This window comes from Hippocampus guttulatus, chromosome 16, assembly GCF_054856545.1.
Source record: "Hippocampus guttulatus isolate MCC_2025c chromosome 16, RoL_Hgut_1.0, whole genome shotgun sequence".
In the NCBI taxonomy this organism is placed as follows: Eukaryota; Metazoa; Chordata; class Actinopteri; order Syngnathiformes; family Syngnathidae; genus Hippocampus; species Hippocampus guttulatus.
This window is the reverse complement of record NC_141276.1, coordinates 197,990-212,227: the sequence shown is the minus strand read 5'-3', so window position 1 is coordinate 212,227 and position 14,238 is coordinate 197,990. Positions and strand designations below refer to the sequence as shown.

Genomic DNA, 14,238 nt, shown 5'->3' with positions numbered 1-14,238 from the left:
GGTATCTTGCCCGCTTCGCAGTTGGCACAGTCAGGGGGCGAAAACGAAAGACGATGCAAACCGTCAAACAGCTTTTGTGCGAACGGGAACTCGAGTCATTCGTCGACGATGGCGGCTGACGGCGCTCGCCGAACCGCGAAAGGCCGATCAAATGCCGAACCTCAAGAGGAGTCCGACCGCAGCGGCGGGACGCAAAGCGCCTCCGACGCTACCTTTTTCCATCCGCGACGTCACGCCAGCGCCGGTCCGTCAAATGCTTTCGACGCGGGGCGGGGTGGGCGTTCCGCAGCCTGATATTGTGGGAACGGGCCGAGCGGGCTTGTTGACCCACCTGCTCCCTTCTCTCTTCAGCCGCATCTCGTCAGATTTCAGCAGCTGCGTCCCGCCTCACAAAACGGCCCTTTGTCGTCTTCCGAGGCGCACGCGCGCGACCGCGGCCGGGAGATGCGCAGACGGCGGCGCTGGAGGAGGAGGGGGAGGGAAGGTGCGCGTCGGAGAAGGCGCCGGGTGGAAGAAGGCCGATAAAAACACGCGGCTCAAATGGGAAGGGGGGGGGGGGGGGTCTGCTAGCGTCCGCTAGTGGTTGACATAGCCGCGAGTGCGCAAGTGACCTCGGTCAACTGGAGTCGCGCTTCGCACGGCGACGTTTCATGCGCTGCGCGTGGGGTCGATTGGACTCCCAACCTCATGCGCTCCGAGATTTAGAGCGAGCGCCGGGTGGTTCGCCGCACTTTTTCCTCAAGCCCGGTAGCGTAGCGCTTCACAGAGCCGCTGCCAGCCGGAGTCCCATAATTATCCTTTGAGTCGGTGGCATTTGCCCCCAGTCTGCTGGTGCGCAGCGGTTGGCGCACCTGAGCTTCGTAGCTGACGGCAGACGAAGACCGTTTCTTGAGCGCTTTGATAAATGTCCTTGGATATATGGCGGTCGGTCCGGGCTCGAGTCGTTCGCCGGCGTAGGGCTTCGCATGGCCGAGGGCAGCGGCGGGACGGGACGTATCCTCTCATCCCGTGACATTTGTCGTCACTTCGCACTTCACCCTTTTGGTCTCGGTTTATGTTGGCCCGGTGGTTGGCATCTCTTTCTCCTTGTCGCGGTGCGAAGAGGTCGGCTTTTGCCGCGTTGACTGAAACGGGCCCGCCCGTCCCCCGCGCCGCGCGAGCTCCCGCGCCGCGTGAGCCGCGAGCGCGAGCCGGCAAAAGCGCAACCTGAAAAACCCGTCTGTGCTGTCGCCTGCGCGGGTGAGGCGCCCCCCCCCCCACCCCCCCGGGTCATCCGTTGAAGAATGGCGAAGTGAGATTCGCATCAGCAACTCTACGAAAGGCCGCACTTCCTTATTTTCACGCTCGGGGCGGCAAGCGAGCACACGCGAGCGCCCGAGCGCCTTGGCGTTTTCTGGGCTCTACTTGCCGCCGCACGTCGCAAACAAAGGCGGCCGTGATGCCGATAGGAGAAGGAAAAAAAAAGAAACAGCAACAGCATAGCGCAAGTTTTATTCCGAGCATATGCCGTGAGGATGAGAGGGCGGCGAGGCAAGTTGGGAAGTGGGGGGGGGGCGTGTTTGCTGGATTGGCGAGAATGGAAAACGCCGCCCACGCTCCTTTGGGATATCTCGGTACACCTTGGGGAGGGTCGCCCTTTGCGTTTTGCGTCCGCTTGCGGATGGAAGCCGAGCGGGCTCACCCTCCAAAAATAGCGCAACGCTAGCCAGCTAAGCTAACTAAGAGACGGTCCACGGGACCGAGCGCCCGATGGGAAAAATAAAAACACCCGAGTGACAAGCGCCAAGGAGAGAACTTCAATGTGACAAAAAAAAAAAAAACGGTCGACACCGACCAAATCCGGAATTGCTTCCTTGACCGGCTTGAGCGCGTTGCCAAAATTGGACACTTTTCAAATCCGTTTTTCCATAGGCGGCCCTCCAACCCAAAGGTTTTGGACGCCTCCGAATCAACCGGTGAAAAGCGTAGCGCTAACCAGCTAACTGGGCAAAAACCAGAAGAAAGACACCAAATAGCCACCAAACTGTCTCGACACCGACGGCGAAATTAACAAAGAAAGAAGAAAGCGACGGCGCGACCAAATAAGATTGAGGTGGAAAGAATATTTGCAAGGGCGCGGCCGTCGTGACGCCGAGCGGCCTTGCCATCCACTCCTCCGACTGGGAGGTTTTCCCCACTTTGCAGTTTCCTGGACGGCAGCGCCGCGAGCGAAGCAACACGCGGCGGGGGCGGGAGGGCCTTTCGCCCTCGCGCTTTCATGCGCCGCAGAGGGAGGAAAAAAAAAAGCCAAAAAGGACACGGCGGAGACACCTGACGTTTCGCAGATGGCAGATTCCTGCAGGAAAAGCCGGCGAGCGAGCGGCGACTCGCGCGGCTTCCAAAATCCTCGGTGTTCATCCCTTCTCATTCAAAAGAGCGCACGGAACCCGCGCCAGAAAGGAAGACTTGAGAAATGGCAGACAAGAATCTGGAAGCACTTGAGCTCTTTTATGCTTTTGACGTGGCTGAAGGCCAAAAACGCACCCTCAGACACTTTGGACTAATTGTTTCCCCTCAGCCCGTTCACGAGGCCTTTCCACCTCGGAGCTTGAAATAAAAGTGCCAATCGCTCCGGAAAAAGCGCCGATGACGGCGTTTTAATAGGAGAGGCGGTGGGCGGGCGCGGGCGGGAGCGAAGGGTCGACGGGAGGGCCCGGCACCATGGCGACCGGCGCAGCGACTCAAACCAGCGGCGTCCTTCGCCGAGCGTTCCCCCCCCAACAAAGAATATTTGCCGAGAAAGAACAACTGAAGAGTTGCCTCGGGTCTGCCGGATGCCACCGTGAGGCGTGTCAAAACATCAACTGAAAAAAGAGTCACCGGCAAGACAGTAGGAAGCTGAGCGGCATGAGGTACTCAAAATATGGGAAATGGGGGGGGGGGGGGGTAGTTTATTTGAAAGGAACAGGCCCCCTCTTGCCCCTGCCCCGGTGCACCAACATGCACGCATCCAAACATCCTCATATACGGAGAGCGATATTTGTGATCTCGGTGTCTTCTTTTTAAACGCCTACGTTTTCATTCTTTGCTTTGCATTTCCACGTTTGTGAACAGAACAAACGACTGGCCGGTCCTTCCGATTCAGTCCAAATGCGTTTTTCGCACGACGACGCCCAAGCCGGGGTGGAGCCAAGCCACCAAAGGGCCCAATGAACGGGAACGGCCGTTCCGGGGCCGCTCGGGGCCAATGGCAGGCGGAAGGCGGAGTGAGTGACGCCGTCAAAGCTCGGCAGCCCAGTTCGAGCGGCGCAAACGTCGAGCGCGCAGCCCGCACGGACGGACGGACGCTCGCCATCGCGACAGCCTTGCCATGAAGAACGACGCACGCTAACGAAGGAGTCCGCTTTTTGCTCGTGCGTGCGGGGGGAAGAGCTTATCTCGCTCTGTTATTTTTTTTGGGGTGGGGGGGGGGTGAGAGGGGAGAGCGCACCGCGCGTAAAAGGCGCGCGCCGAGCGTCGCTCCGGTCGCTTGGCGAATTCCGGGTCCGAGGAGCCATGTTGAAGATGAGCGAGGAGCACGACAAGTGCGCGGGCGAGCGGGCGTGCGGCAGCCCCGCGGGCACCGGCAGCTCCGCGTCCCAGGACGAGTCCGACTCGGACGCGCCGTCCTCGCCCGCCGGCTCCGACGGCCGCGCCGCGTCTCTGCTGGCCGGCTTGAGCAAGAAGTTGGACTCGGGGGACGACGAGCGCTTCCCGGCGTGCATCCGGGACGCCGTGTCGCAGGTGCTCAAGGGCTACGACTGGTCCCTGGTGCCCGTGCCGGTGCGGGGCGGCGGCTCCCTGAAGAGCAAGCCGCACGTCAAGCGGCCCATGAACGCCTTCATGGTTTGGGCTCAGGCCGCGCGCCGCAAGCTGGCCGACCAGTACCCGCACCTGCACAACGCCGAGCTCAGCAAGACGCTCGGCAAACTGTGGCGGTAAGAAAAGGGCTTTTTTTCTCTCTCTCTCTCTCCACGTCGGGTTCTGCAAGTGACTCGGAGGCGAGCACGCCGTTCACGATTGGACTTTTGCCCCAAATTTGCCAACCGGTTCCAGGCCCAAAGAAGGCAGATCGTCGGCTGGCCGTCTGACCGCTCAACAAGTTCCGACGTGTTTGTCACTGACGCCGTGTCTCTTCCTCACAGTTTGCTGTCCGAGAGCGAAAAGAGGCCCTTTGTGGATGAGGCCGAGCGGCTGCGGGTTCAGCACAAGAAGGACCACCCGGACTACAAGTACCAACCCAGGCGGCGGAAGAACGTCAAGCCGGGCCACGGCGACTCGGACTCTGGTGCCGAGCTCGCCCAGCAGCAGCAGCAGCCGCCTCCTCCTCCTCCTCCTCCTCCTCATCATCATCATCATCATCACATGTACAAAGCGGAGCCGGGGATGGCCGGACTCGGCGGGATGGGCGACGGGCACCGGCATCCCGAACATCCAGGTCGGGCCCCTTTGCAAAAGTGCTCTCCATCACAACAATGGGGGGCTTTCTCGTGCCGCCGGGCCCACGTCAAGTCTTGATGGCCCAAAAACGGACGAGAATGCCGCCGCCGGAACGGCGAGGCGTACATTTGGCTCGAAGCAGACGCGGGGCTCTCACGTGAGAGACGCGCGAGACCGCCGAGCCGTCCGACGTGGGCGGAGCTCGCTGTCGTAATTTGACATCCCCGGGGAAAAAAATGCAATCAAATAAATCGGCGCCGGACAGCGGTTTCCCCAATTAACACCCAACCGGGTCGAGATGCGGGTCGATCGGCCGTTCGACAGCTCATCGATTCGCAAATGAATCGGCGGCCCTTGACATCATCGAGCGATCGTTCAGATGGTCCAAACGGTGGGACGTCCGCCTCTCAACGGTCATCATTTTCCGATCCGTGTCCCGACCGATTGTCTTTGGCGCCCGATCCAAATCTGTGATGTCGGCGAGTCCTTCGGTCCCTCCCGTGCGACGTTGTCGTTTTGGACATAACGGCGAGGGGTTGCTCGGCACTAATTGAGGGAACATCGGTTTTCGTCACGGCAAAAGAAAATCGAATCCGATTGGGAACCCCGAAGCGTCCCGAGGCGAGCGTTTCCGTCGGGTCGTTTGGAGAAGGCGCCTCTCTGGTTGGCCGTTGTCATCGGCGCTCTTTGATCGCGATTGTGGCTTTTGCAGGCCAGCCCCACGGTCCGCCAACGCCGCCCACCACCCCGAAAACCGAGGCGCAGCACGGCGCCAAGCGGGACCCCAAGCAGCAGGGGCGCCGCCCGGCCGACGGCGGCAGGCAGAACATCGACTTCAGCAACGTGGACATCTCGGAGCTGAGCACGGACGTCATCAGCAACATGGAGGCCTTCGACGTGCACGAGTTCGACCAGTACCTCCCCTTGAACGGCCACGGCGCCGCTCCCTCCTCCTCCGCCTTGTCTTCGGAGCAGGGCTCTTACGCTTACGGCGGCTCGGCGTGGAACCGCAAGAGCGCGGCGGCGGCGTCCCCCGAGGCGTCCCGGCACCGCCTCCAGATCAAAACGGAGCAGCTGAGCCCGAGCCACTACAGCCAGCACTCCCCCTCGCACCCCGACTACGCCGCCTACAACGGCCAGGCCTGCGCGGCCCCCTCGCCGGCCCCTTTCGCCGCCTCGCAGTGCGACTACAACGACCTGCAGAGCTCCGGCTACTACGCGCCTTACTCGGGCTACCCGTCCGGCCTCTACCAGTACCCGTACTTCCACTCGCCCAGGCGGCCCTACGGCAGCCCCATCCTCAACGGCCTGACCGCGGCGCCCGCTCACAGCCCCCCCGCCTCCGGCTGGGAACAGCCCGTCTACACCACGCTGACCCGACCCTAACGGGCGGCGGGGATGCGACACGGTCAAGCGCGACGAGCAAAAAAAACAAAAGTGCCTGCCGATTTTCTTTGGAAATCCTCACTTTCTTTGCAACGCTTGACTTTGCGCACCGAGAGAATTCTTGGCGGTGCCTCCGTGAGGACGTATAATCTTTCTGTGGCCTGTCCTTTTTTTTTTTTTTTTTTATGGCACGCACTTAGCGGTGAAACACGAGCCTCTTTCACACAGTTCCCACAAAACAGCTGCATCGGAGAGCTCGCGCTCCGCGGCAGCATTCAAATGCGAGTTTCCTGAAAAACGGACGCGACGTCGTCGAGCGGCTCCAGGCTCCGAGTGGCCGCGATATTGTGTTCCCTGTGATGTGAGGCGCTGGCCGTCAGCGCGACACTCGGCTGCCTTACGAGTGTTGTTAGCAAGGGAAGAGGCGGTGTAGGTGTAGCTGGCTAGCTAGCTCGCTAAGCGCATGCCAGAACGGTGGCAATGACATCACGGCGGGGGCCGTTTCAGCCGGGCGCAGGAAATTGAGAAAAGTGACGAGTACGCGACTCGATGGCGGCACAATTCTCAGTCGGAACAAACTTGCCCAGGTCTGATCGTCCAATCTGTTTTGAGTTCACGGGGTCTTTCCAGCACACCCATCAAAAGGCGCATTCGGCAACGCAAAATGATGTCTTTTTTTTTTTCGGGAGATGTATGAAATGCTTGTCACGCACGGTTTTTGACGCAGCGGGACGGGCTTGATCGCCAGCCTTTTTCACACGGACACTCACCCGCCTCGACCTTCGACGCGGAATCCGGCAAAGCTATCTCATTGTAAATCGAATTGGCGTTTTTGGAAGCATTTTTGTCCGACGGCAATTTCCTTCAAGGCAAACGTTTTAGGCAGAGATCGCCATTCGCGGAACCTCTGGCGTTCCGCCCGCAGCCCAGCAAAGCGCTTCGTGGCTCCAAATGCGCCCGCTTTCAGAATCCGTTGATGAAAGATTTCGATCGTCGCAAGTGTTTGGCGTGAAACTCCTCGTCGCGGGGATACGAGATCATGAGATGACGGCAGTGCCGGGCGGGACAAGTGTGCGCGGCGCTCCCACCTTTTGTCACGTCACCCTTCACGCAGGCCTCATTCCCGTCCGTATCGCAACTCTGACGCAAAGTCTGAGGGCGGAGGGGGGGGGGGGGGGGGCGTTTGGCTGGGTCAAAAAATGCAGAGTCATCTTGACCTGGGGCGAGCTACTGACTGACTCCCGGGATGCGAAAAGTGTGGACATGAACAACAAAGTGCATTTCGGAATTCCCGCACGGCGAGTCTTCACAAAAGCGACTGGTATGAATCTCACCGTCTTTCTACTGTGTGTATATAAATCGATATTTATGTTCTTGCATTATTGGTTTCTCTTCTCACGGACACGCACGCTGCGCGATGCACCTACCTGCGCGCGTATCCATGGCGGCGGGCGACGCTTCCATGTGTGAATGCGTCCGTCCGGTTCCAAAAGTTAGTTGTTGTTTGTTTGTTTTGTTTTTTATCTCAGCAGCCATCAAGTGCCACCGAAGCGCATCGTTGTGTCTTTTGACTGTCAGTATTGTTCCCAAACAAAAACCGGAGGTGTCGAAAAGTCTCCAATTAGTTTTGTAGCTTATTCTGGATGTATCATTGGGCACAAGCGGGGTTGCGAACACGGTTGTTCTATTGACTTGTTTTTCCAATGCCACACCTTTTGTCAAGCTAACCCGTGTGCCGGCGGGCTTAATAAAATGCCTGTTCCTTATACCGCATCTCTTCTTGTCGTTCTTTGACCCGCAGATGACAAATGCTCGTCGCGTGTGCAGTATGTCGTAGCCGCCGGTACAGTGCAGTTGTTGTTTTTTTTTGTGCCGGCTGTGTTTGACTTTTAGCGTACCGCTTGTCATGGCCGTCTGCGCCATATTCCAGCATCGAAGAAGACTGGAGATTGTTGTCTCATATAAAGTAGGACATAACCAGTACTTCCCTGAAAGCAGAGTTTGGTGTTGTTTGTTTTTGAAAATACGCATGGGCGTTCCGCCAGGACCAGCAAATTTAATAAATTTACTTTTCTGAGAATAACATACATTTAATTTGTTATTTTATTTTCATAATTATGTCAACAAAATGATTCTCTGTATTCTTTACGTCCTATTATTTCCACTTAGTCGAGTGGCTTTCAATGTTATTTAAAATAACATTGAAAGCCACTCGCTAAACAACTTATTTATTATGGTAGAGTTTTTAACCAATCGTATTTCAGCTAGCTTGTGTTGCCAGGTCAACTAAACTTGCTCGGGGCCTTCAGATGAAACAGAGCAGGCCCCTGTGCGCTGTCAACGAACGGGCACAGTCAGCTTGCAATAGCCAATCAGATCACGAGTCTGCCCCGGCCTGACGTCGACACTGGACGTGCGCGCTCTGTGATTGGATGAGCGCCTGCTAGTGGGAGCCGTTGCTGCATTTTGACCCAAAATGGCCGAAGGAGAAGACGCTGATCTGCTTGCGGGACTACTTTGCACACAATTTTCAAGACGGACCTTCCACCGGATTTACCCATTGAAGTTGTTTTAGCAAAGCAGCAAGGAAACATCGGAGCACGGCTGGCCACTTACAAGCTACGGTGCGTTTCAAAACGTTTGGGGACACTCGCGTCCATCTGCGGCTCAGTGAACAGGCACTACATTGGTGAGTAACCGAATTTTATTTTCCATTTCTTCTTGTCATTGTATTTCGTAAGTATAAATGGTCACGAAAGAAAATGACAAAGATACAAAAATGTATCAAATAAATCTGCTCACCTGCAATTTAGAATGGCGCATTGTAGTCAGCTTCGTGCACTACAGTTCGTTCAATCGCAGCTGCTCAACATCGTCAGTTATTTGCTGCTGTATCGCCGATTTTCAAAATGCAAATGATCTGTTTACTTTATTTTCAAAGAATAGTTTGTTTGGTCATTGTGCGGTTGGTGTCTTATATGAAACTGCGACATTGCGCAATTTATTGGCCAGACTTGTTTATGATCACGCGGCGTCATTTGGGTGGCATTTTATTGGGTATTTTTTAAATCGTTTTATTTTTGACAATATCTGTCAATTTAGTTTCCTGCTCTTAATTGTGAATGGTTTTAAATGCTCCTGAAATGAAGTGCTGCCTGACGAGCCGATACTGTCTTGTGTTCATGTACGTGACGTCGCTGAAGGCCGAAGGTTGAAATGCACGGCCCGCCACTGCGCGTGGGCTCATACGTATCTGCCGTCTTGTCATTCTAAGCATCGGTCGAGAGAATTGAAGAAGACGAGAGGTTGCGGTCACGTGTCGGACACATCCGCTGGCTGAAATTCCTTCTGTCATGCGCTGGCAGATTTACTTATTTATTTATCCTTTTTTTTTTGTTGATTTTCTTGAGTGGGGGTGTGACGTCAAGAATAGGGGGGGTTGTCAAAAATGGGAAGTCGGGGGATTCTTTTAAACTGCCGGATATGATAAAGAAAAAAAAGAAACATCGTTTATAACAGTCATTGGCTTGCTCCCGGTTGGCGACGCTCCCCCGACCCGATCGAAGTTTCAGAGGAAGAGGGAGAGCTCAATTATTCCTTCCTGCGAAGCAAAGACGGCAGAAGAACGGGATGAGGGGGTCCGTCCCATTCTGAACGAGTCGGGGCTGGCATGCAGGGCGAGCCGAGCGCCAGGGTCGCTCTGCTGAATTTTAATGATTCATTATGCCGCCGAGGGCCCTCATTGTGTCCCTTTATCCGGCGAGCGAGAAAGGAATTAATTGGACGGAAAATGGAAGGGCAAGGGGAACTGACAAGCCATTAAGAGGGTCTTGAATGGACAATTAGATGCACACGGAGGATGATCCTCCCTCCGCTGCCCCCCCACCCTGCTCTCACCGTCTCATAAATAAAAAACAACTAAAAAATGGAATAAACCCCCCCCCCCCCACAAACCGTAGAATCATATCAGCGCACATAATCTGCGGATAATAAAAGAAGATAATACCACAGCAGATGGGGTGTGGGTGGCTCGACAACGACTTGTTGTTTTTCTTCCCTCAAAGTCCCTTTTTTTTTTTTTTTTTTTTTTTTGCACGAGTGTTTGCCAAATACTTTCAGGAGGAACTCTTGAGAAAGAACAGGAGTGAATAAAAGTGAGGCAAATAGGCTCTTCAGGGTGCTTGGGTCCAGTTTCCCCGGAACTTCTCTCTGATGAGGAGGGCCCACTGGATTTCTACACCCCCCCGTTGAAAAAAAATATATATATACAGCATACGTACATGTATATATCTCTGACACAAATCTTTCGATTTTGTCCTGGGAGGTCTAATGGGTTGAAACATTTTGGCGTGGTCAGACCATGAACTATTTGTCCACATGCTTTTCAGGAGACGTTGTGTACGTTTCTGCAGCATTTTGGGGGTGGGGGGGGGGGGGGGGGGTCTTGTCACTCTGTCCGAAAAGGAAGACACGGGCGGAATGCGGGAGATTGTTGTCACGCGCAGGCCGCTCGCCGCTCTCTTTGCGGCCTCCCTGACCACTTTGCATTGCCGGACTGACTGATTTTGAGGACATGTGGTGCAAATCGCCACACCCGATCATCCCTTCGACAACAACAACAACAAAGAAACGCAACTCTTAGCCTGGACACATATGAAGAATTGCCGGCGTGCGTAGGACACAGCCTAATGCTTGCCGGGGATGAAGTTGTCAGAATTGAAGTTCACCAACTTGGTCTCATTTCTGACTTGACAAAAACCCGAAAACTTCTCAGGGTTGCGGAGATGTTGTCTCGCCACCGTTGCTTCCAATCAAATTTGAGCGGGACTTCCGTACTAGCGAAGAAATGGAGGATGGAAAAACACGGATGCACAAAAATGTCCTGTAATGTGGAGCCATCGTAGCGAGTTTGGAGGGAACTTGGCGCTCCCACCGCCTGAGCGCATCCCATTGTCCCATTGTTGTTCCTCAACCCCCCCCCCCCCCCCGCCATCCATGGGGTGGGTTAGCTCGCCTGCTAGCGTAGCCTCATACCGACTAATGAGCCTGGCCGACTCGGGGCATGTTTCGGGGAGAGAGAGAGAGAGAGAGAGAGAGAGAGAGCTGGGAAGTGTGAAAAGCGGCGAGATTGTGAGGCTGATTTCCGAGGGAAATGAAGCGGAGAGAAAGAACGGTTCTTCATCTTGCCCCAGTCTCCCTGGCCACGTTCCACTTGGGCGTCTCGTGTTGCCATCCACGCATTTAATTGGCCCTTTCCATTTCAGCGTTTGAGCTCCCGTGTTCAAGACCCCCCCCCCCCCCCCCGACCACAACAACATCGACGGGACTTCAAGTTTCTGCAGGATACGTTGGCTTCATTTTGGAATGAGCGCCGCCGAGCCACTTGGGGCGGGAACTTTAGCACCGACGGGGTATCGGTGTGTTCGCGCCGCCCCCAAATGCTGCTTTTGTACCGGGCGCGGACGACCGTTTTGAATTTCGTTCCCCAAAAATTCAGTCGAGTGGAGAGGAAAAGGGGAGGAGGGGCGGGGGGAATAATGCAGCAACAAATTGACATCTGGCGGGGTTGTGTTTCTCTGAACAGTTGTCGGCAGTCTTTCACTTTTTCTCTTCGCTTTCACTTGGGCTCGGCGCGAGCCGTTTGCAAAGGAGGTGGCGACGGAGCTGCTCGTCTTCTCTCCGCGGCTTTTTCACACTCGTTGACGAGGAACCGCGGCTGTGATTTCGCTGCCCATCGATGCTTTTTTTTTTTTCCTTCTCTTGACGCTTCCGTCCGCAGGGCGCGCCCTCGCCATCCGGCGCACGTGACTCCTTTTGCCAAAGAAGAGAGGCCAAATATGGTCACGGCAAAGCGGGCCACGCCGACGGACTCCGAGCCCAAAAGTCGGAGGGCTGGAATAGAAGCCAAAGGTGCCGCGACCGAATAAAAGCGCTGTCAAATCTTAGTTCTTCCTTCGAAGAGCATGCCTCAAGGTGCAGTTAAGTGCTCAGGGCCAATAGAACTCTCCAACCAAAACGGCAGCGCCTACACAACAACATCATTGGGTTCCTCCCCCCCGGCTCCCGCAGAAAGTGTCGTTTTTGCGTAGAAACGCCGTCAAAACGATGGCGCCGGCCGAGGGGACGACGTCGGGTCGACAAGGGGAGGGCTCATCTGGAATGAGCATCGTGCCCCCTCCCCTCAGGTCCCCTTCCTCTTGCAACACACTCGCTATGGCTCCCGCACTAGTCGCACCCGTCGGCAGCCAGCCGGCGGAGAGTGAGAGCGAGCCGCCGGCATGCGGCCTCCCGTCGGAGCCCGCGATGCCCGGTGTGGGAGGAACGCTTGGCAGCAAAGCTCCGACGCTCGCCATTCGCCCCGGCGGCGCAGGGAGGAAGACAAAAGAGGGAAAAGGACGGATCGGCGGGCCGTCCAACTCGCTGTCTTTTTCAACTCGCCGGACCGACGCGGCGCTAAATATTAGCTGAGGGTTTTTGTGATTTGCGGGCACGCGCTCTCGCTTTTCGGTGCCACGCGGCAAAGAGCGGGCTATGTTTTTGCACCGTGGTTGCGGGCCGTTCCGGAGGGTCTCTGGCCCCGCTGCGCTCCTGCCTTTCATATGGTCCGCCTTCCTCACGTCGCTCGAGTGCATCTTTGCGCGCGTGGGCGTCCTTGTTGCGCCAAGTCGCGAGTGTCGTTCGTACGAGATCGTCCCCAAAAGTGTCGCCTCGAAAGATGCAAAGCGGCGCATCTCTATCCACGCATGTTTGTTTGAGAGAGCAAAGAGAGAGAAGAGCAAGTGTTGGTCCCCACTCGGCACATTCTGTCCACTTGCAATAGAAAAAAGTGTTGCTGTGTGTGTGTGCGCGCGCGCGCGCGAGAGAATAACTAAATGTGCGGCTAAAAACAAACTCCATTTCCAGGCACTGTCCCTTTGGTTCAAGTGAGACGTCTAACGTTCCGCATTTGGCAACCAACGAGCAGCATCGTATTCAGGCAACTGCCAAGTGAGGTTCTGCTTTTAGTTTCGAGCCACCCTCCCCAAAAATGCCAAATCCGCAAGCGACAAACCTCACCAAAGTGAGTTCGGTCACCTGGCCGAGGCACGTCCGTGAAGTGTTGCAAGTTGCTTTCTCAAATGTGAGATCGCACGCAAGAGACTGCGGCTCGAACGGGTCCGACAGCAAGAGAGGCCTTCCCGGTCGACGTCGGTTCACCGCGGCTAACCTCGGTGCGGTCGCCGAGGACAACCGCCGTACAATTTCAGCGACGAGGGCCGAGGGCGGGCGGCTGCCGGGCTCGCCGTATTTACCATGTGACTGATAAGCAACCCCGCTTTGACCGCGGGGCCTTGAAATGACGCCCGGCGTCAGCGGACACGACGGCGGCGCGGACGCGCGAGGGCTCCCGCTGATCGCAACAAATGCGAACGAGGCCCTTTGCCGCCGCCGGCGGCGCGTTCCGTGATGCGACGAGTGTCGGTCCTCCTTTTCACCTTACGTTTGAAGCTCTTACAAGCAAAGACGCCTTCGATGCCGGGGGAGGCCGCGATTGTTCATCCGTGCCGCCGGCCCACACGCACGCGGCGTTCACTCCCCCCATGTGGTGTTTCCCAAGATGTATTGAAGCCTTTTTGGGGTTTGGAATCGATGGCCGGGCTTCCAGTTGCCACGCGCTCCCACTCATTTGGATGCCCTTTGACCTTTCTAAACAACGTCATCATTCTTGACCCTTTTGGGCGGCGCTTCCTCGGACACCGTTTGCAAACGCTTTCGTCCAAGTCGGGCCAAGTCCCGGTGTGGGCCTCGCGAGCTTTTCTGGCTTTTTCGAGGCCCTCCTGCGCGGACAGCTGCGTCCGCTCACGCGCGCGGCTCGTCGGCGGCGGCTCAAAACAACAGCTGAGGCTGGCCGCCGCTTTTCTGGCGACCGCCTCCGCGACGCGGCTGCCGACGGCACCTTGCGCCAATGCGGTCACCGAGGGCATCCCCACTTTTCCCTCAGCGAGCCGAGCGGAACGACCTTTCCTTCCGGGACCTTCTTCCCGCACTCTTCCTCTTTTCGGACCGGTGCGCAATGGGAAAACGCACTTGAATTGTTGGGAGTGTTGCTTTGGAGATTTAAAACAAGCAAAAGTGAGAAAGAGAGCCCGGCAGTCATCATTCGTTCGATTGGTTAAACAAGACATCGAGCGTAGGTTTGTTTGGCCGGGGTGGAGAAGGGTTTGACGATTCTTATACCGGAGACAAATTCCTTGTGTGTTCTACATACTTGGCCAATAAAGATGATTCTGATTCTGATTCTGATTCTCTTTAGTTCTGTTTTTTTCTGGGGATCACTTCATCAATCGTCCACCGGGCGGCACTGCTGCAATCACAGGCTTGTGAATTTCCCCCGCGGATGCTTCAAGTTCAGGT

At 56.1% G+C, this 14,238-nt stretch overlaps 1 protein-coding gene across 1 annotated transcript; it reads left to right on the top strand.

Moving 5' to 3' along the window:
• Positions 1 to 3,459: 3,459 nt before the first annotated feature.
• On the top strand, positions 3,460 to 7,610 carry sox8a (SRY-box transcription factor 8a). Its single transcript, XM_086133394.1, has 3 exons — positions 3,460 to 3,956; positions 4,164 to 4,456; positions 5,171 to 7,610. Exons 1-3 carry the CDS (start codon positions 3,535 to 3,537, stop codon positions 5,842 to 5,844), a joined length of 1,389 nt encoding a protein of 462 aa, XP_085989520.1. The 5' UTR covers positions 3,460 to 3,534; the 3' UTR covers positions 5,845 to 7,610.
• The last annotated feature ends 6,628 nt before the right edge of the window (positions 7,611 to 14,238 follow it).

Coding starts and splice junctions, on each gene's coding strand:
- sox8a (XM_086133394.1), top strand. CDS start 3,535: ATGTTGAAGATGAGCGAGGAGCACGACAAGTGCGCGGGCGAGCGGGCG. Junction 3,957..4,163: donor ACGCTCGGCAAACTGTGGCG/GTAAGAAAAGGG, acceptor TCTTCCTCACAG/TTTGCTGTCCGAGAGCGAAA. Junction 4,457..5,170: donor CCGGCATCCCGAACATCCAG/GTCGGGCCCCTT, acceptor TGGCTTTTGCAG/GCCAGCCCCACGGTCCGCCA.